Source organism: Echeneis naucrates, chromosome 7 (genome assembly GCF_900963305.1).
Source record: "Echeneis naucrates chromosome 7, fEcheNa1.1, whole genome shotgun sequence".
NCBI classification, from domain to species: Eukaryota; Metazoa; Chordata; class Actinopteri; order Carangiformes; family Echeneidae; genus Echeneis; species Echeneis naucrates.
In genome coordinates this window covers 16446675-16468447 of record NC_042517.1, presented here as the reverse complement: position 1 = coordinate 16468447, position 21773 = coordinate 16446675, and the positions used below count along the sequence as shown (strand labels likewise).

Here is a 21773-nt window from a genome sequence, read left to right as displayed (position 1 = left end):
TTGCCACACTGTGGAATGTTCCATATCTCATTATTTATACTGAGTGACAGGATACAACTACATTTTTCAATCAAGAGAGAGGCAGAGTAGCTGTAAAGTAAGGTGATATAACAAATATGGATGTGCAAACAAATATATAAAAACTGGATGCAAGGGGAGGGACAAGGAGGAGCAGAGATAAAGGGTGTTAGATGGAGGAAGGGTGAGGTGGACTGGAGATCCCTTGGGTGTGTTCATGGCTTCTGTGTAAACAAGATGTACAGTATTGACTACTGTCACTCAGGCGGAGATTGTATTTCTTGCAGTGTTTGCATTGATCAGTGATTCGCCCCATATGTAAGCTACAGGAGGCGCATACCACAGCGGAGTGTTACACTATTCAAATCCTGCCCAGGTTCTTTGCTGGCCAAGATCCTACAGTTCACACTCGGTCATTGTCTTATGAGCCGACTTTATATTCCCAAAGAGCCCATGATTTTAAGTTTGACATTACACTGAATGTAATAATCCTGCATCTATACTGACTGTTAATCTAGGCTGTACACACAGCTCATTGGCTTTCTGTGGATGAACTGATCTGGATAAATGACCTTTTTTATCTTTTCTTCTTCTTCCCTGTTTTCTTTCTGTCCTTACCTTTTTTTTTGTTTTCCTTTTTGAACATAAATCAACAAAACAATCAAACAAATCATCACCACACTCTACTTCTAACATATAACATTTGCACACAAACAAACATGTACGTGAACACAAAAGCTGGAAATGCTTGTGTGGCCATGCCCCACAAAATTGGGCGCATCATTGAGGGCAGCCCGGCGGACCGCTGCGGGAAGCTGAAAGTAGGGGATCGAATATTGGCTGTCAACGGCTGCTCCATCACCAACAAGTCACACTCGGACATCGTCAACCTGATCAAGGAAGCCGGGAACACAGTCTCACTCAGGATCATCCCCGGTGATGGTAAGGCTTTTGGCTTGCAGCCTCACGTGACTGTTTCATAATACAGCATGATGTGACTTATTCATGGATGTGGTAGGAAGGAAAGGGCACTCCTGCTCTTCACAGGCCAGAGCACTTTCCATCAGGGTGTGAACCTTGGTATCTCAAGAAGTGACTCACTGAGTGGGAGTGAAGTGGATTTGCCCCCAGAAACAGCCATCACACACCCCTAATTCTTCTCTCTTCACATTGTAACATGTACTTCAGTTTTATGTATGAATTTACTGTTAACATGAAATGAAAAAGGTACTCAATAGCAGTTTTTTTTTTTTTGACTCAGCCATCCATCCATCTATCCATCAGCTATCCTGTTTATCCTTCATCAGGGCATACAGCCAATCCCAGCTGGCATTGGACAGAAGACAAGGGAAACCAGTCTATCACAGGGCTTTTCCGTGCCACGTTAAAATAAAGTTACAACACACACAAGCGCACGCAAGATTTTTTTTTTTTTTTTTTTTTTTTTTTTTATAGTCCCATTTAGCATTTTTAATTCCTCACAGTTTGTGTGACCCAAAGCTGGACGTTAGGGAGAAAACTTACATAAAGTACTATAACAAGGGTGTTACTTACTGCCGCCGGTCAACCACTGAAAGCACTGAGCTGAGATATGCAGTATCCTCCAAAGAGAAAGAAACTAAAGTTAATTAAGGCACTAGGTGAGAGCAATGGAAAGAATCTCTTTCTCTCTCACACTCAAATCGTCATTCTTGTGCTAGCTCGACACAAGGTCTCCCAGTAGTAAACGTGTCATGGCCTTTGAAAACTGGGATTTATTTGTCCATCTTAATCTCATTCCAGATACAACTAATGATGTTTGTGCTTGTAGCAATCTGTTCACTACAGAATGATAAAGTGGATGTGAGGAGGTCATATGTTTTCTAGTAAGAAGAAGAATCCTGGTAAAAGCTTCAGACTGAATCAGGCTGATGTACTGATGTTGGTGCTAAATGTCAGAGGATACTAATGTATGCAGCGCTCTTGATGGTGTTTATGCAATTAAAGAAAGGGCTTAACAACTGTTTTTTTTTTTTTTGTTTTGTTCTGCTTTGTGTTTTTTGTTGTCGTCGTTTCTTCGTTGTTGTTGTTTTTTTTTTTTTTAGTGTAGTGAGGCCAGTGTAGTTCATGAGCAAATGGCAAATGACAACTTCACAAGCAGTTAGCATCAGGTCGAAGACAGGACCCCGTGGGAGGTTCGGGGGACTCCTCTGGACAGTAACATTTTGTTCTCCAGTGTGTCTTTTAAAAACGGCTACAGGCGAATGCATTTAACAAAACCACTGTTGTTCTTTATTTTATCTTTCCTTCCTTTTTTTTTTTTTTTTATCCCTCCAGAATCTTCCAATGCTTCTCTGCTAACCAATGCTGAGAAGATAGCTACCATCACCACCACACACACACCTCAGCAGTCCACAGAGTCTCGGTAGGTGATGATGCGTGTTTCTTTTTTAATAACACACAAACTCAACTGTACACTCGAAAATGTGCATTGGGGAATCAGCGTGTCTTAAAATGTGTTTCTCTCTTCTTCTATTTTTTAAAGGAATAATTCAAAGTCAAAAGGAGCTCCTCCTGCTCCACCCACACAAACCCAGACAGCACAGGTAAAAAAAAAAAAAAAAAAAGTTATGTCTTCACTGCACATCTCATAATCATCTGGGTTACCCAGCAGTTATCAGTCACGGCGAGTAACACCCAGCAATAAACTAGCAACAAACTGTCGAAAAATTCTCATCACAGGAGAAAGAAAGGTCTTTTTCCTCAGAGATTCCAAAGAATGGTTGACATGTTCAAGCCATTTCTTCAGGAAGACTTCCATTGTGACAGAAATAATTGGTGTAGTGTCAAAAGATAACTAGAGACCAAAGTTTATGACCAGTCATAGTATAGAGTGACTGTGAAAGTTGGTCATAGTTGTTGGAGACAGATATTCAGCCAACTGAGCTGTAATTCTGATAGTGTACTGACACCTAAACATCCGCTTTGCATTACGGAAACATCTGCATACGTAACAAAGCACAACGAAACAGACAAGAACGGTATGATGGAGGAGGCATACCGGATTCCTTCCTGAACGTTATGTGTTTCCACATAGGCAGATAGATGTCTGACATGTTAATCACTGTATTCATGGATGTGTTTAAGTCATGGTGGGTCAACTGTATTCCCTATACTTGTCTATTTTTGACTAAAGTTTCCGCAGTATCAATAAGATCTGCTATCCAAGTGAGAGAGAGAGCGTAGCATCTTTTTGAAAAGGCTCGGGGCCTGTAAGAACTAGAGAAAATGATTTTGGGAGAGACCATACTTCTCGTTGGGAGGGAACTTTTGATGAGTGTAGTAAGTTTTGGGCAGCCCTTGTGCTGCCCTTGCTTAGCGATCTGTATCCTGCTCACAGGCTCACACAGCATTAATTATTCATGCATTCTTTGATATTGTACTGCCATTGACATTTTGTGAGTTTTTGTGGGACATGGCTTGATTAGTCCTGACGTGTGGATTCACCTTTCGACTCCCGTGTGCACCATGGATTAGTCACTCCTCCTCTCTGGTCCCTTTCTATGACTTTCTCTTTATCGCCTTTTTCTATCTCATAGGATGCTGAGTTCTACTCTGTGGACCTTGAGCGTGACAGTAAAGGTTTTGGCTTCAGCCTGAGGGGAGGACGGGAGTACAACATGGACCTGTATGTTCTGAGACTTGCAGAGGATGGGGCTGCTGTCAGAAATGGAAAGATGAGGGTATGAACGTATTAAAGATGGAATGAAGAAACATTTTCTCTGCTGAATCTCTTCAGATCCTGACTGCTCTACAAAGCAAAGCAAAGCAAACACATTTCTGCTAAATCTTAACTATATAGAGCAAAAGCTAGCCTGAGCTAATGCTAAACGTCTATTCAGTTTGCTGTTGCCATATAAGAATGATCTAACACCTTGCTTTTTCAATTTGTTATGAAATAAAAAGAAATAGGGTAATAGTTCAGTCCGGTTATTGAGCTGAGTGATATTAGTGTTTAGTAATTATTAACAAATGCTTAATACTCTGCCTTAGCGAGTCGTTGGCACAACATTGATGGGCGATCCGTATGTGGCCTCTCTTCTGTAGGTGGGAGATGAAATCCTGGAGATAAACGGAGAGAGCACAAAGAACATGAAGCATTCACGTGCCATTGAACTGATCAAGAACGGCGGTCGGAGGGCGCGGTTGGTCCTCAAGCGGGGAGATGGATCTGTACCTGAATATGGTAGGTAAACATGCTGCCAATGTTTTTCTCCCACTTCTGTAAATAAGAAGCTAATGCCAGGATTGAAATCTTGTTACCGATACAGCTGTACACACTGCACACCAGAATTAGGCTTCTTATCTGTTTAGTGCACCACTGGGGGACATATAGACATTTTATAACTGGGCATCATGTATGTTATTACAGTAAATTGGAAACATTTAACACTTTCTGATCCAATAATTGAATTGAATTGAATTGAATTGAATTCTGGTTTCAGCCCAAGATGATTGACACAAAAGCTTGTTGAATTTGAACAAGACCATATTGAAGTAATATTCCCTCCCGAGAGCTTTATGTTCTGCAGAGAGATTTTTCTGCTCACAGTCTGAGTGATGTTTTTGTAATTTTCAGCATGCTTTTCTGGTTTATCTAGGGTTTAATTTTCTGCCACTTTTCCGTCTCTTAGATATTTTTTTTTTATATATATATATAAAGTGCAATGTTTTTATATTTTCACAACACCTTCTTCTCTCTATCAAGATGCAGCGTAAAACAGCCTCTTGTCTGTTTTATTTGTCTTCTCCTCTCTATTCCTGCTTCTTTCTCTCGTATTGTCTCTTGTTGCTGGGCTCTTCCTCCTCTCTCCAGCGATGATGGCTCCTCATCTCGCTGTTGGTACAATGAGGAATGACAAGATGGGAGAGCCCTGTTTCTACCTAATGGGCCAAAATCAGACCACGGTTTGTAGCCAAAAGTCTGTCCCAATCCAGTTTCTATGTCATCTTTTTTTCTTTTTTTTTTTTTTTTTTTTTCCTTTTCGATTTTACCCACACTTCCTTCCAGCTCATCCCTACCTGCATCCCGCTTTGTGTGTCTGCGCGTGGCTGTGGCTGTTGAGTGTCGTTGCTTTGTGCCTTGCCATGCCTGAGTTTAACTGACTTGTTTAATCTTTTTATCTGTATGTGAACAAGTCCTGCCCTCTCCACCAGCACCAGAACAGATATTTTTCAAATGGGACTAATATAATACCACTGCTCATCACATGCTACCATCGCAACTTGTCTCTAATTTGACAGGCCTACAGCCAAACCACCTTTTTTATTTTCTTATTTATTTATTTTTGTTTGTTCCTGCCAATGATGGACACTGAGTAGTTCTATATTTTGTTTTGAATGATGTCCTAGGTGCCTGCTGTGTCACTGATAACCCCTGCCCTACACTTGCCAATGTGTCGCACCGCTGTTGTTGCTGACATCACCTTGTGATCACCTGCAGCCCCGTAGAGAATTCGAGTTGAAGTGATTTATCTCTTCAATAAAATTTCTGTGTATAGATGTTAAAAATATGTTTCTGGGAATATATACAGAAAATTAAAGAGTACACGTATGCATGATTTCCATAAATCTCTGCATTGACCTGCTGTCATGTCAATGCAAGTGCTCACGTGAACCAACAAGGAAAGTCATGTCTGCTGAACGCAATAAATATCACGTCATCGCTGTTTACCTCAACCGCATTGCATGCTTTTTTTAAGTGTTTCTAATCAACAGCCTTCTCCTTTCTCTTCTCCTGCAGACGGCAGCAGTGACAGGTACCCTCCCACACCCGGGGCACAAAACACTCCGGAAGTGAAAACGCTGCCACCTAACAGCCGATATCACACCTCATTGGAGTCCAGTTATCCACCAGACCTTCACAAACCATCACGCCAGGAGGAGGCTGCGCGTGGCCGAGACAGGAACAGGGCTGGGTCAGATCAGATGGACTACCAAGGCCGGCAATTTAACCCCCACCATCATCACACCTGGAATAACAATCACAGTCAAAGTACCCCAAGACAGCAGTCTCCAGACAACAGTGTCAGCAGTAGCAGTAGCAACAAGAAGAGCCGAGGCCGCAAAGTCAAGAAGTCAGAGTCGGAGAGCGGCATCTCTAAACTCCTAAAGACTCTGAGGAAAGACAGCTCGGGGAAGAAGGCTGCAGCTGCTGACAAAGTGAGGGGACGAGAGCTCTCAAGCAGCAGTTCCACTTTGGACGGGAGGTTTCGACTGCAGCGCCACGGCTCCCTTGACCGCTCACCAACCCGAAAGCGCACCTCATCTCCTGATCACCGACGGGCCAAGTCAATGGACCGCAGGGCAGAGCGAGCACATCGGGACCGTACACCTGAGAGGGAGTACGATGATGGAGGGTTCCTCGCAGCCACTCCTGAACGCAAGTTCTATGAGCGGAGGCTCCTCAAGGACTCACAGATGCCTGGGCGAGTCAGGGAGGCCACAACCCCTGAACACACCAACAACAACGGGGAGTCCATGTCTCTTTCCAGAGGCCGTACGTATGATAGAGCCACAAAGAATGGAAATCTTATTAGAGACTCTTCCTCAGAGAGGAGGGAGGAGACATATCGGATGAACAGGCCACCGGAGAGACGGTACCGAGCGGAGCGGGACTCTTCCCCCGACAGCACCTACAGCCAGGACGAGCTGAACTACGCAGCAGCACCGAGACTGAAGGACTATTACAGCATGATGAAGAACAACGCTGCACACAACAATGCTGCCTACAACAACACAGGCCATAACAATAAGACAGTAGGTCGCAGCCCAAACCAGCTCCCTGAGCCCAAAAGAAGGCTGTACAAAGAAAGCCCCAAAGACCTCAGCATCTAGAGCAGAGCAGAGATCCCCCTCGCCACTCTCTCCTCTATCTGTACAAACTACAGTATGTACCATACACTGGAATTGGACTTCTGAGGATATTAACTCTCGTGCTTTATTTGGTCAACTGGTGTACTGATTTGAGTTGATTGACGACAACTTGTGATCCCATCCAGAGATTGATAAAAGAGCAGGAGTACAATCCTTCTATCAGTTCATACTGGTGGTTTTGTCATTGTTATAGTTATTTTGAACATAATAGAGGTTGTTGTACTATAGTAAAGGTATTGTATGTGCCTGCATATGAAATCAGTGATATTGCTTTTTGTAGGCATTGCTGAATCTAAATATTTGTTCCCTCAGAGGTATGAAACATGCTTCCAGTTGTGGTAACTTCTAACTAAATACTAAGCTTGTTTTCAACTTGTTTTTCGATGTCTTTTCCATCCCTGAATTGCTTTACTGAACAAACTATAGCACAAGACACTGATGGTTCACAATCACGTTGGACTTAAGGCAAAAATCGAAATCTAAGATCTGACGGGAAAACTAGAGTGATAATTATATAAATAATATATAATGTTTTTGCTCGCTATTTATTTTTAATTTGGCGTATATCTTGAGCAAAGCTACATTGAACCTTTAAGGACAACGGTAGAAGTGCACACTGTACCTGGGAAAGCATGCTGTACTCTTGATTGTGTTGCTTCGATGAAATGTTTGGCAGCTCACCACCCTTTGCCAAAATACACCCACACACCTCTGAAATTAAAGAAAATGAATCAGAAAATTGGCCACGGTGTCATTAGTTTCTCCCTGTGATTAGAAAACGACTTAAACACTGCAGCCCAGTGTTCCTTTTCATGTGCTGATGTGGTGGGAAAGGAACATCATTTACGTTCACTCCAGTTGACAATATTGGGAGCTCTCTTATGTGTTGCCCCTCTACAATTTAATATTTAAAATGAATCTGCTCTTTCCCACGACACCAGCCCCTGAAGGTGCCATGAAATCAGATTTTTTTCAGATATGCAACAAAAGTTAAAGAAAAAAAACTGATAAATAAAATAAAATAAAAAAAGCTTCAAAAAATCTAACGTTAATTATCCCTGTGCAAGATGCATGCGTAAATTTAAAGTGTAGTTTATTCACTTTATCTGATAGGTCTGAGTGAGAGTAAACAATAAGGAAGATGCACTGTAATGCCACAGTAATCATTATAGCCCTGTCCTCATGTTGATAATTAGCGCACCGACCACCTCCTGGGTCTGAACAGAGAGCTGATGTGATTTGTCGTGTTGGTAACATACAGAGAGTCCTGGAACAGGAGACGACCAATCTGCCATGCTGAGCCATGCTGTCATGCCACTGGAGTCTGACTGCTGCTTTAAAATGTGTTTTGTGTGTATTCTCTGTTTTATGTTTCATTAAAGAACTAAAAATATATTGGACAAACCACAACAAGATGCATTGTTTGATCACTGTTGTTGCCATGGTACTGTATTTAACAAAAAAAAAAAAAAAAAGCCAAAAAAAAAAAAAAAAAAGGAATACATTTAAGAAGTTAACCTGTTGGCCATCACCTGTAAAGATTTTTTTTTTTTTTTTTTGCCCCCCCAATGTAACTATTAGGAACCTGTCAAGGAATAAAATGTTGCCTTTTTCTTGTACAAAAGAGAAATTTATGAAAAACCTCAGCAGTGAGGAATGTGATATTGTGTTTATATCTCTGAAATGGACCTGATGATTTATGAGAAATATGTTGATTTACTCTGGATCAGGTATGTAAAGACATTTTAAAATGAAAGACTGTATTTGGTCAATCAGAAACTGTTTGATGGTTTGAATCTCTCTCGATGGTTAGCCTGCCTTTGTATTATAAAGCACTTGTATGCAGTCTGTGTTCTTCAAGCATTATTTCTTGCAATGTGCTCTGGACATAATGCTGTCTCTGTGTTGATAAAAGCAGTACATGTATATGGGCCAATGTTTTTTATAAAACTATGCATATATAAATACTACATTGTTCATAGCTTTATTTGACCCATGAAGCTATACATAACATTAGTCTAAGTACAGGTAGATGTGGACTTATCCAGCTTCTTTCCTTGAGATGGATTACAATGTATATGTAGCTATCAAAAGAAGTCTGTGAATGCTATTTTTATTATCAAATAAAGTTTTCCATACAAATTCAAAAGGAGTTCATATTTCTGCACTGCCTTTTTTCAGTCTCAGGAGGGGCTTTTGGCCGTTCATTCTTTGTTATGAAATCACTCTGATGGGTCAATCATGGTTAAGACATGTTTTAATATTAAACTTTAGAGCCTTCATTGACAAGACGTGCTGTCAGCTCTACTACCTTGTCTAGTTTAAAAGGATATTTCACCTCAAGCGCGACGTCCTCCCTTCACCTGATGTCTTTTAAAGTACTGCAATGACAGCAGTGCCATTGATGTTCCTTGTCATTTCTAATGGAACAATGTTATAATGATACAGTAAAAATTTTTAAATCAACGCGCCCGCTATAGATCTGACCTTTAGTGAAAAGACAAGTGTTGAGTAACTGTTTGATTGTGATGTCTTTCTTTTTTTAGAAATGATGTAATCAGACAGGCAAAGTAAGAAATAATATGTAAATGCTGGCATTTCCAAACAGTCGAATAAAAAAAAAAAAAAAAAAAAATGAACGAAAGAGAAACATATATTTACAAAATAACAAATTCAGCCACAAGAAACACAAATTTCCAAATCACACACACAAGAGTTTGTGTCACTATGCATCAGTTTGTGTGTGGCCATGTGACTGCATGGCTACATCTGATCGGTGAAACACAGTCATGTGGTAGGTAAATCTCTCTGGCAAAAATACAGCTAATGCATAGACTAAATGGTTAAAAAAAAAAAAAGTACCAAGTAACAAGTCAAGTGTAGCCCAATGTTGTGTTGTAAGAGTCGTGTTTCTTCCTCACAAATCTACTTAAATAAAAATAAAAATTATGAGACAGTAAAACTACTCTCAGAAGTGATTCAAAAAGTTACTCAAGTAAATGCAACCTGTCACGACCCACCTCTGGCTACAGCTGCACATGAAGGTCATTATGGGAGAGATGTTCAGGCATTTACCTTTCCCCTTGTTTGGTATTAAGCACTTTTGAGAACCAAGGAGGAGGAAAGCATGCGAGTACTTTTTGTCTCTTCCTTACTGGTACACGACATCATCATATCTTTCACAGAGTCCAGCCTGAGAGGATTTGGCGTTCTCTGTCCATCAGTTCGGTGCACCCGAACAGGTTGGTATGACAGAGCTGACATATATAGACAAGCAACCCTTCCTGCTCACATTCACAGCCACAGGCAATTGAAAATCACCATTTTAACTCTCCTGCATGTCTCGGGTACGTGGGAGGAAATGCCAGTATCCACAGGGAAAGTACTAGAAGAACATCTAACCTCTGCACAGCACAGGCCAGCAGCTCACGCGGCCGCCTTCTTCTGATGATGCTGCTGCTGACCATTGCACAATCATGCCGCCCCCTCAGCATCAACCGAAAATAATGACACTAGAAACCTGAATTAACTTCAAACTGGTATAAACTCAACCGATGTGGCCAATCTGCCATGATGGAACACGACTGCTCCTTTTAATATTGAAACCTGTTAAGGAATAAAATGTCACCCTTTTCATGTACGACGATACAGCAACCTCAGCAGTGATGTATGTAGTTGTTGTCTTAATAATAATAGTAACAATAATAATAACATTGTACCTGTAAAATGAATCTGATGATTTACAGGAAATGTGATGACCTACCTCATCATCTCCAGTAACTTTCCTCTTTCAGGAATGTTGGTACCATACTCCTTTTTGTGTTTAAAAGGAGTTATTAATTCCCCTTCTTGGGTATTACTTTGATGGTTTATGAAGCCTTGTAGGTTTGTAGAAAATATATAGATCATATAATGTAGTAAACTGTGTTAAAGGACATTTTAACATTAAACAGTATTTGCTAGCAATCATAACTTCTCTTAAGTAAATACATTTTATTTGATCAAATCTGTGCTTTGCAATATTGTCATACATTACTGTGTTCCCATTGCTAGTTGTCTTCAGGAGTTTTGTCAGTAATTCTTACAACTAATTTATAGTTTATAGTAAACCATTTTTAAGGTTTATATCCTATCGATTATACATTCTTCTTAACGCAGGACACAATGTTTCCATCACACAAATCTTTAGATCAAGGTGTCTCTTAGTAATGCAGATTTGTGTTATCCAATAAGCCTTTCTCTGCGTTAACCTTTAACTAATGTGATTAATATTCGTCATGAGATAAAGAGTGTTGTGTCATGGGTATATTTGTCCCAGATTAATAATGTCATAATCTCACTTCTAGGCCAAACTCTCCAAGGTGACCTCTGATTGAAATGAGATTATGGTAACAATTCAGATAGTGATATGAAAGAAATTCTAACACTGCTCCAAATAAGTTTTTTTGTACCATTCTAAGTAATGTATCATCAAATTCTGCAGCAAAGGAGCACCAATAGTCACCACAGCAATATGTCAGAAGTAGAAATTCACCCAAGACATAAATGCGTTCTGAACAGGTCATTCATATTTATTCATTTGATTAAATAAACTACAGTCATATGAACTTTGCTCCCAAATTGTAAGTAAAACATAAACAGGATGACTCATTTGCAAAGTGCGTTTTATTTTACGTTGCCTTGGTTACATGCCTCTACATTCAAAAATAAGCCAATATCATTTAGGATCCAACTGTAAAAGATTACATATTTCCCCTTTCCACTCAGGAAAATAAAATAAATCTCACTGAGTGTTAAGTTGGATATTCTGTACATACAGGAACAACTCTGTAATGGGCTGACCTTTCCCGCAACTGTCTTTAAGTTGAACCAACTTGTTTGGTAAAAATACAAAAAGGAAGTTATTTTTGTAGATATTAGCCTTCAGTCGTTTCCCGGGGGAGCAGAAGTCTTCTTCTTGGGTTGTGGATCATGAAGCCTTCGTTGATGGCCTGTTTATGCAGGAGACACAGAGCTGGAGGAGACAGAGGAGGCTTCGGTCTTGGAGGCAGTACTGGATGCTCCCTCCTCCTCCTCGAAGGGATTCTTCCCACAGCACAAGGTGGTGATCATGCAGTGGCGGAACTGCTTGTTCATGCAGATGTAGATCATTGGGTTGTAGATGGAGGAACTCTTGGCAAAGAAGGCGGGGATGGTCATGAAGACTGGTCCGAATTCAGAGCCCTGATGTGTGAAAATCCACCAGGCAACACCTGCATAGGGACACCAGCATACCAGGAAGGCGATGACCATGATAATGACCATGCGGGTGACTTCCCTCTCAGCCCTCTGGGTGGTCTCAGACTCCTGCTGGGCAGCAGCAGCCTCCTTGACAGCACAGAGCAGGCGGCCGTAGCAGAAAAACACAACAGTCAGTGGAATGCAGAAGTGGCATAAGAACATGTAGATGACGAAGGACTCGTTGTTGAAACCCTCTGCGCGTGTATAGTAGTCAACTCCACATGAGCACTGCATGCCTTCAGGGATGTAACGGGACCAGCCAACCAGAGGGGGAACGGCGCAAGCAGAGGCCATGAACCAGGTGAAGCCCAAGCCCATGATTGCGTGATTCTCCCCGAAGCGGAAGTTGCTGATGGGCTTGCAAACAACCACCCACCTCTCGATAGCCAGAACAACAAGAGACCAGAGGGCAATCTCACCACCGAGGGTAGCAAAGAATCCTTCCAGATTGCAGCCAAGACGGCCGAGAACAAAGTAGCCATGCATAGAGGTGTACATCGTCGTGGTGAATCCTCCAAAAACCATGAAGAGGTTAGCCACTGCAAGGTTCAGCAGGATGTAGTTTAGTGGGGTCCGCAGCTTCTTGTGTTCGATGGTAACGTAGAGAGTGAGGAAGTTGATGGGGAAGCCAAGAAGGATGAGCAGGAACATGTAGGCGCCCAGGGCAGCATAAGCTGCTGGGCTGACAAGGTAGTACTGAGGGTATTCATAAGGACTCCGGACAATGCCGGTAGTGTTTACCATAGGGACATAGAAAAATGGTCCCTCGGTGCCGTTCATGGTTGCGGTTTGGGGTTGCGATCAGCCCTTTGGTGGTGTTTCTTCTGGCTGTTCAGGAGAGTGATGGAGGGACCTTGCTACAAATGGATTCAGGTGGCCACAGTCTGGCTTTTAAAAAGGCACACCTTGGATTATCACTTTCCAAATCCGTCAGCACAAAGTGATTTAGGCCACAGTTAATATCTAATCCAGCCACCACTGCAAACATAACTGACCACTCATCAAGATATTAAGGTTACATCTGCTTACCTGCTCATCAAGGTATCCAGTGACTATTTACTATAAAATATGATAACACAGTAGCCCATTTAAATATTTCTGTACACATGGAGTTTCGTTTTTGTGTGTGTGAACCACCAATTACGAATTCAATTTCTGTTGTGTGCAATATAAATTAATTTATTCAGCCATTTATTATGTGCAATAACAATTTCATCTCTGGTATATTAATCACTAATATTTCTCATCTAAATAATGTCAGTCAGTTATTATTTTTATTTTAATTATACCGTTTATGTATTATGGTTATTTGTTGTACTACTTATTACTTACTTGTACATATTCCTCTTTTTATTCTGCTTTTCTATTCGCAGTCCACTTGCTGGTGGAACAATGCAAATTTCCTCATTGTGGGACAAATAAAGAAATATCTTATTTTATCCTGAACACTTCAGATTTTTCAAATTTGAAAAAAAACAAAAACAAAAAACTTATCACTGATCTATTTCAATACAAGCATTAGTAATGAATTTCATGAATAAAATTGTGCTGTAACTTTTTGATGGCTTGGTGTTGCATTAAAATGAATTAATTGCATGACATATAACTCCAGTCTCTTTCTCTAACAATGAATGCCATCAAGTCTAACTCTTATTTCAGAGCTAAGTAAATATTTAAGTTATCAGATGTAATCCTATTCCGAAGACAATTTGGAAATGGGCAAAGAGGTAGGCGTTTTATATCAATCACTGCACCCAGTACAGATCCAGGTACAGGACTGGATCGTCCTGGCCAGTGTAACAGCAGTAGATAACAGGTTTTTGAAATGTCTGAGTCTCAGTAATGCGTGAAAGTGTTTGATTTTCTGGCCTATGCTGAATGTAGAGCAGGCGCAGAGGTGTTGCTGAGTGGTGGACCATCTTAGCTGCTGGTAAGGAGATCAGCGCTTTCCTAATGGGGGTTGTATTAAAGAGATTTGGGGCTTATGGACGTGTTACTCTGTGAGGCCTGTAATGGATGTTAATGATGCAGAGGGCCATTCTCGCCCGGGGAGGATGTCGATGCCCTTTCCCATTTATTTATTTATTCATTCATTCATTCATTCAAGTTATTATATTTTTACTTCACAGAGGGATAGCACGTCAGAGCGATGCAACTTTACGAACTGACAAGACTTGAATCTGTCACAGCTTAAATATTTCTGCTTCGCATACATCGAGCTGAACTGTTTTTCCTTTTAAATGTTATTACTGAACACTGGGGAATCATTATCAACTTTTGGTCAAGCATGACAAGATATTAAAAGATGGAAAAATGGGATTGATGAATATCGTTCTTGGCAAATATTTAGATTAGCCTTTGAAAAAGGGACAGACTTTCCTAATTACGGCCATTATGAAGAAGTAACTTTTTGTCTGAACAGTTGAAAACTCAAGAGAAAGTGATTGTCCCTGTGTGTGAATTTCCTTTATCTATTAATGATTTTAAATCTGATCTCATGAAGTGCATTGTACCCATGGATGTAGGGACTTCTTCCATTTAATACTTCTCAATTTCCAACAGCATGATTAAAGTTGAGAGCTCCCGTTATTTCCTTGGCCTACCGAATTTCTTTAGAATCCTTTCATACATTTGAATAAGTGACAAAAACAAATTGAACAAAAGAATCAGAGTCTGCACTGAAGGGATGAATAATGCAAACATGATGTGAATACATACAATTGTCACTTTCAGTGCTAAAGTTGTACAAAAGACAGATCTCTTGGACGGAACGTTTTTTTTTTCTGCTTTCTGGGTAAACTCTGCTCTCTGGTGGAGAGTAAATGGCACTGAATATGACTGAAATATAAGCCTTATGTTTGCATCTCTCCCTGAGAATAAATACGTCATCAAAACTCAAGTCAAGCAATCTGGTGTATAAAATCCAAAATCTGAGTCAAGGATGAGGAAATTTAGGATTGGTTCATCAAAACATAAAATCAACTTTGCTCTAATCAAAGATCTGCTGTTTTTCTTTCTCAAACAGTGGAGTCCAGAAGTTTTATCTGTTTCACTGACCAAAATGGTGTTTTTTCAAGAGTGCTATTGTTTGTTAACTGAAGCCTCCATCAGTTAATAAGTTTAGAAATAAAATGATACTGTGCACAGACCTACTCACTGAAGTACCTCCTCATGGTGCAAGGTAAGTTAAACTGAAACCCCCAAAGTACAAAATATGAGTTAAAAATAAGACCGACTGGAGTCAGTGAGACAAGAGTTGATTCATCCGCATGCTCTCAAGGATTTACAGCTCCAGCAGATCAGGACAGAGCTGTTGCTGAGTTGCAAAGCCTCCTTATGGACATGTAGATATATTGCTGCCCTCCACAGGAAGCCAAAGTAAGTACACTTTTGCACAAATCCATGGAAAAATGTTCCAATTTTTCACAGCATCTGTGCCCATTTCTTTCAAGGTGGATCTGAAAAACTCAGATTCTATCAGTTTCCTTTTCAACTATGGTCAATCTGTTGTATAGCTTACAAATACAATTATTCTATAGTTCAACATCACAGGTGCCAGTAAAAAGAAGAATCACATTACCACCGTTTTTGGATATATTATGACTGCGATATGAGTCATGAGTTCAGTTTTGCATTTCATTGTCCTCATTTCTTAAAAATATGATCTGTAGTCTGGGACATTCTTCTAGCCCCCAAACTTATTTTAGTCAGCCAACTCGGTTTTTTTTTTGCAACAGCAAATACATGTTACATGTTTATTGATCAGTTTGGCTGCAGCTGCTTCATTTCAGAACACCATGATTGCTCCTGGTCCATCGCCAGCTAGCAACAACTAAGGGCGAACCCGTCCTGGGTTCTGGATAGTCTGTTGTTGTGCAGCTGTACTTTATTCCGTATAAACAGAGCTGCAAAGAACTTAAAAGACAACTTTAAAGGAGGTATTGCACTTTTTATACTTGAAGCTTTGGTAATCTTTGGTCCAAGTCATTTGTCATGTTGAGGAATTGTGTAAAATTAGTGAGCTTTACATTCATAATTTGGCTGTCTGGCTGATTCCCACTGAACTCCCTTGATAAGATAACCAAATAAGAGTGCACAATATTATGGTGTCTAAAAAGTATCCACGTTGAGTTGGGAGATATGCCAAAAAGTGGTTACTAATAGATAATCCTGTACACCAAGATTTTGCCTTGTTCTTATGAATATGTACGTACGACCTTCTCTCCTAAGAAAAAAAGCATAAACCCGGAAGAGAGATGAGAACTGTGACTGTCTCGAGGTGGACATGTTGCTGCCTCAGATTTAATATAACTAACAGCTACTGTATTGGTTTGACTGGATTTCTAATGATTTTCTAATGATTTAGTGGTAAAATGTGGGATCTGTGTGTTTCCACTGTCAGACTGTCACTGCTGGACACTCAGACAAAGTAATGTGTCTCACTTGTTTGTAACAAACAGGTTTTACAATAAAAACTTGTTCAAACACAGCCAAACTAGCTGCCCTTTTTCTTTTTTTTTTCTTTTCAATACCATGATGACAACAGTTTTTAGAGGACAAACGTGTGGGCAGTGTGTGATGCTCACTCACTCTACCCACAGGAACTCTCTTGCCGAGTGACCGGTAGAGAGGAGGGAACACTGTGACCAGGACATGGCACATTCCACACCACCAGCCCCCACATGCATCTCACATTCAGGGTTATACATTATCGGGCCACTAAGAGCAAAAATAACATCAGCTGGTGTCAAAAATGTCAAGTTTCATTTAGAGTTTCAATGTTCGAATGAATTAAAACTCTCTCTTAAGATGAATTCGAACGAATCCTCAATTGTTATGTAATTTGGACCTAACTATGCCTGTCTGGCAACAAAAAAAATATCAAATCTTATTTGAGATTCTGGAAACATCTTTGGCAATTAAGAATAAATTGTTACAAAGACTTTAATCTAATGATCAAAATACCTTCCAGCAAATTAATTAACTTAACACTTAAGTTGAATCTTTCAATTTTAATGTACCTGTTGCCCCACAAGGATTTTTTTTTTTTTTTGATTGATGACATTGCTAATGTTTAGATTAACAAATCATATTTTGTCAAAATAAACTTACTCAAGTAGCTGGTGATTGATAATTGGGGACAAATCATTTCAGCTATCTGTCGCTGCACAAACAACAACATGGGTTGCCTCCCATGTTTAGCTCCAGTCACATGAAAAATGAAGATGCCAGCGACAGACAATTTCCTTTGCCTGCACCCTAAATGAGAACATGGCTGTAATTTAATCAAACTTCATTAAAAAAAAAAAAAAAAAAAAAAAAAAAAAAAAGGCAGCTGAGAAGAAGTCCCTGATGCTGAACTTGCTCTCATGTTCACCAGCAGTGGGAGCTGTTAACCTTCAGCTTGACACAAAATCATTCACATGCTGCATTATTATTGATTCGACAGAAATCAACTGAGGCAACATTCACGTTTGGTTGCTGGTAGTTAGCATCACTTCATCAATTCGATAATAGCTTTATGTCACCCTTTGGCGTCTACCCCCTCGTGCTGTTTGCAAGTAACAGCGTTCAGTCGTCATGCAGATTAAAATGCAGAGATGAGGTTGGAGGTGTTGAAGCTTCATTCTCTGATGACCAGCAGGTAATCAGATCAGAGCACAGTGGCACCATCCCCATCCATCTAAAATCATCATGTGTCAGAGTCTGCTTTGTCAGGAGGCTGAAATGGATTTGTGGTTGTACTGATAACTGATCTGATCTGATCTGTATATATCGTGATCCCTGGTGTGCAATCAAATGTACAGCAGTTGAAATCTGCAAGTCCCGAATACATTTTCTTTTATAAAATACCTATTTGTATCGCAACAAATGAAAAAGAAACAGCCTCTGCAGCATGGCGCTGATGCAGATTCCCTCTGGTTAGTCAGGGGTGTAAACAGCAAGTGTCCGTTTTCTTGCTATCCTCCGATTCGCAGTGATCTTGCCTCTCTTCCTGACTGTCCCTTTATGGTATCTCTAAGTTTTCTCTCTCTCTCTCTCTCATACACACACACACGCACAAACACACACTTCTGTCCGTGGTGACGTTTCTGTGACTCTGTCTTACGGCCCATTGTTCATGTTTGACAACGGCAAAGAAATTAACAGGCTTTGGCATGATTCATCATCTTTCAATCGACTGGTTGCTAAGGTGATGAATCCACAGTGTGTGTGCAGGGTGCTGAAATCCTGTGGAATGAGTGGAGAGTGATGTCTTCAGTTTGATACACACACACACACACACACACACACACACAAATTCTTGGACTAAACTGTCAGGCTGAGCTTGAGTCTCGCATCTTCTGGGTGGATGTTCTAGGGGTTTGGAGTAAGAAGCTCCAGATGCTGGTGGCTAAACCTCTCACTGTGCACACAAATGTCATCCTCATTAGCAAACACTTCAAGGCTCACACATACGCACACACACACACACACACACACACACACACACACACACACACACACACACTTCTACACAACACCTCCCACGCTCTCATCTGCACATGATCACACAAAAACCGCTTCAAAGCCACACATTCGTCAGCCTTTCTCTTAACTCTCTTTATCATAACTCTTTGTTCATATGCTAAACAGCCAAGCCTATTTTGGGTTGGTAAACTAGAGCATTGTGTATGTACGGACAAGTTATTTTTTCATTTGATTTAGGTGCTCTGTGCAAGCAACCACTTTCCATCCTGAATAATGTATGAAGCACGCGTACACTGACAGCCAAAGAGACCTAAATCCAGTTGCCATGATTACCAGACTAATGACAGACTAGCGGTGAAGGATGTGCCAAAGTCATCCAAGCTGGCAAAAACTGGCCCAAAACTACTAAGTGGGCCTGCCTCTAAGCCCAGATCATCACAAGAGCACCCCTCTGAGCCAAACTTGACATCCAAATATAAATATCCAAAAATATGATGGATCCAGCTCTCACTTGGTTCTCCACTGCTCCATGCAGCTGACGGGTTCACTGCTCCAACACGCTGTCCCAGTTCAATAGAAAGTATAGCCCAGCTGTTAGTGGATTTTTAGGGCTGATACCAATGACTGCTCAGAGTAATAATATATCAGTGATGTGACAGTCTTTTTTTTTTATCCCTTACACATTTTTCCTGGGGATCTCCGCAAAGATGAAAGCATCAAGATAATGTATATATAGATATACACATTTCAACAAACTATTTATTGCTTCACTGATTCTGTGGCTGTAATCCTCCAAATGCAGGAGGCATCCTGTTTACTTATCACTGGAAAAGGCATCTTCAGCTGTTGGTCAATAAAACTAGGCACTTGAGAATGTCACTTGAAACTTTTTGTTTCTTATTTATTTATCTATTTATTTTTTTAAGACTTTTGTGTTTCACAAACAATGGATAACAATGATTGGAAAGCATGCGCTTCTTTCTTTATCAGTTCCGGGCATGACATTTATAAGTTGTAAACACACTTGTCAATGTTTTTGTGGGGAACTTTCTTATGCGTGTTGCAAAAAAAAACAAAAACAAAAAAACAAACCCTCGAATAAACTGCAGCTAATCAGAAACTAAGCCAGCAGACTCACCTGAAATGTTTACGTAACACTTATCATTATTAATGTCAACAGTACCGAGCACCTTCCAAATCACCTTTTACTCCTAGAAGACTCAACATAACGGCAGATGCCTCGACCGCTGCTGTCAGCCTCTAACCCTCTGTGCATCAAATTACAAGATGCACAAAAACAGTTGGACACGTTATTGTTTAACACCCTCCATGCATGAATGACACTTCACTCAGGCACATTGTTTATGCAAAATCATGGTCTTGAGCAACTGACAAGAGTCTCATAGCTTGAACCCACAGATGCATCACACTGTAGACGATGATAGTATTCATTACCTGCCATTATGTACTGGCAACACAACAGTGGGCCAAACTATTCCGTCTTCTCTTATTGAAGGTGGTTTGTCATACTGTCATTCTGTGGCCTGGAGCCGAGTAACACAAAGCACGATGATGCTGTCACGGGCTAAAGGTCAAAGACGTATAAACATCATGACCGTTGAAACTACGCCCGCGCTCACACGTGTAGATTAGGCAATTTGTTTTGAATTACGATTCGATGATAAAAACAATTATCGATGCAACTACATCGATGGGACTATGAAACTAGCTGTGGCTGCAATCTGGCATGTTTACATATCAGTGTTCATCAACATGCACTCTCCCTTTTTTTCAAATAAAATCTTTTTTTTTTCTTTTTTTTTACCTTTATATATTTTTTCTCATTCTGTGGCTATGTGCTTGTTTTCCAAAATACAGTTAATTTTTCTAATGATCCATCATAAAAAATAAAAAAAATAAAACTATGAATTTGCTTCCATTATCTTTTATAAATAAAAACACCTGTAAGATTTGTTCAAACAGAAGGTTTCCAAAGAACCAACAAGATGCTCTTGTCCTGTTCCTTTTTCATTTTGACACCAAAATGTTTCCAAATGCCAGGAGGAGTTGATCAGATTGTATTCATCGCTCATCTAGCCCTTCATCTGGTAGCCTAGTTAACAATGTAACACAACACACGTTTGTGAATATTTCATCATCCAATTGGCGCAGCCGTAAGGCCCATCATACAAAGTTGTTATCGGGATGAATTGAGTTTAAATGATTGATTTTTCTGCTTTGAGAAATAATGTTTCAAGAGAGAATCGAGATACATTCAAGAATCTGTTCTTTTCGTAATCCCTACTGTGAATGGATTATATTTAAATTCCCCAGGTACGATACGGTTAATTGGAGACTCAAAATTACCCATAGTATGTACTTTTAGTAGGTACCCTGCCCTCGCCCAATGTCAGCTGGGCTCCAGGTCACCCCCAGATAATAAATAGATGTTACATGACTGAAGCAGCATGCTGATGCCACTGAATTAGTTACTGAAGTTATCTTCAGTTCAAAATAAGAAAAATAAAAATTGGATTTGTGTATGACTGTCAATCCAATTTTCCACAATAGATTCATTTTGGGGAACCAACACGCTTGGAACTTCTGGGGGCATTAATCACTGCGCTCATAATGTGGTGGAAAGTGGGCGAAGATGAAAACATTTAACCAGGATATGCATCAGTAGAGCTGCCTTCCTAAATTTGTCGAGCGTGTCTCTAATTTAGAGAATGGGGAGATAGAATTTCAAACATGTCAGAGAATTAACACAATCTCCTATTATGGCTTTCATTTCCTTAATGAAAGGGAGGGGCTTCTGCAGACTCAGTCACAGATCTGCAAGTGATGGATTGGGCTCTTGAGGGATGTGACTGGGAATACACTACAAAGACTTTACACCCCATCTGCTTGTTAACCTGATTTGGCTCGTTTGGAGAAGACGTGCCTAGTATTACCTTGGATTATGAATTAAATGTTTTAAATAAGTATTCTCATTTAGGTACATGTGAAAATTAGGCATATCGCTGTTCAAAATGCCAGGGGTAACAGTAAGAAATCATCTCACTCTCTCTCCTTGTGAAGAGATTTTG

General features: G+C 40.3%; 2 protein-coding genes across 6 annotated transcripts in view; one reads left to right on the top strand and one right to left on the bottom strand.

The window, feature by feature from the left end:
* LOC115046209 (membrane-associated guanylate kinase, WW and PDZ domain-containing protein 1-like) overlaps positions 1 to 8429 on the top strand; it is an 81078-nt gene extending 72649 nt beyond the window's left edge. For all 5 annotated transcript variants that reach the window (XM_029506434.1, XM_029506432.1, XM_029506433.1 and 2 more), the window contains 6 exons: positions 757 to 960; positions 2335 to 2422; positions 2543 to 2603; positions 3597 to 3740; positions 4105 to 4243; positions 5801 to 8429. In XM_029506434.1, coding sequence (XP_029362294.1) covers positions 757 to 960; positions 2335 to 2422; positions 2543 to 2603; positions 3597 to 3740; positions 4105 to 4243; positions 5801 to 6894 — 1730 coding nt within the window. In that variant the 3' untranslated portion in view covers positions 6895 to 8429. The remainder of the gene's footprint in view (positions 1 to 756; positions 961 to 2334; positions 2423 to 2542; positions 2604 to 3596; positions 3741 to 4104; positions 4244 to 5800) is intronic.
* A 3499-nt stretch (positions 8430 to 11928) lies between these two features.
* Positions 11929 to 12993, bottom strand: LOC115045775 (rhodopsin). Its single transcript, XM_029505651.1, has one exon. The coding sequence runs from the start codon at positions 12991 to 12993 to the stop codon at positions 11929 to 11931; it is 1065 nt and encodes a 354-aa protein (XP_029361511.1).
* Positions 12994 to 21773: the final 8780 nt, after the last annotated feature.

What these genes read in the sequence shown, in the direction of transcription:
- LOC115045775 (XM_029505651.1), bottom strand. Translation starts at nt 12,993, where the DNA reads ATGAACGGCACCGAGGGACCATTTTTCTATGTCCCTATGGTAAACACT.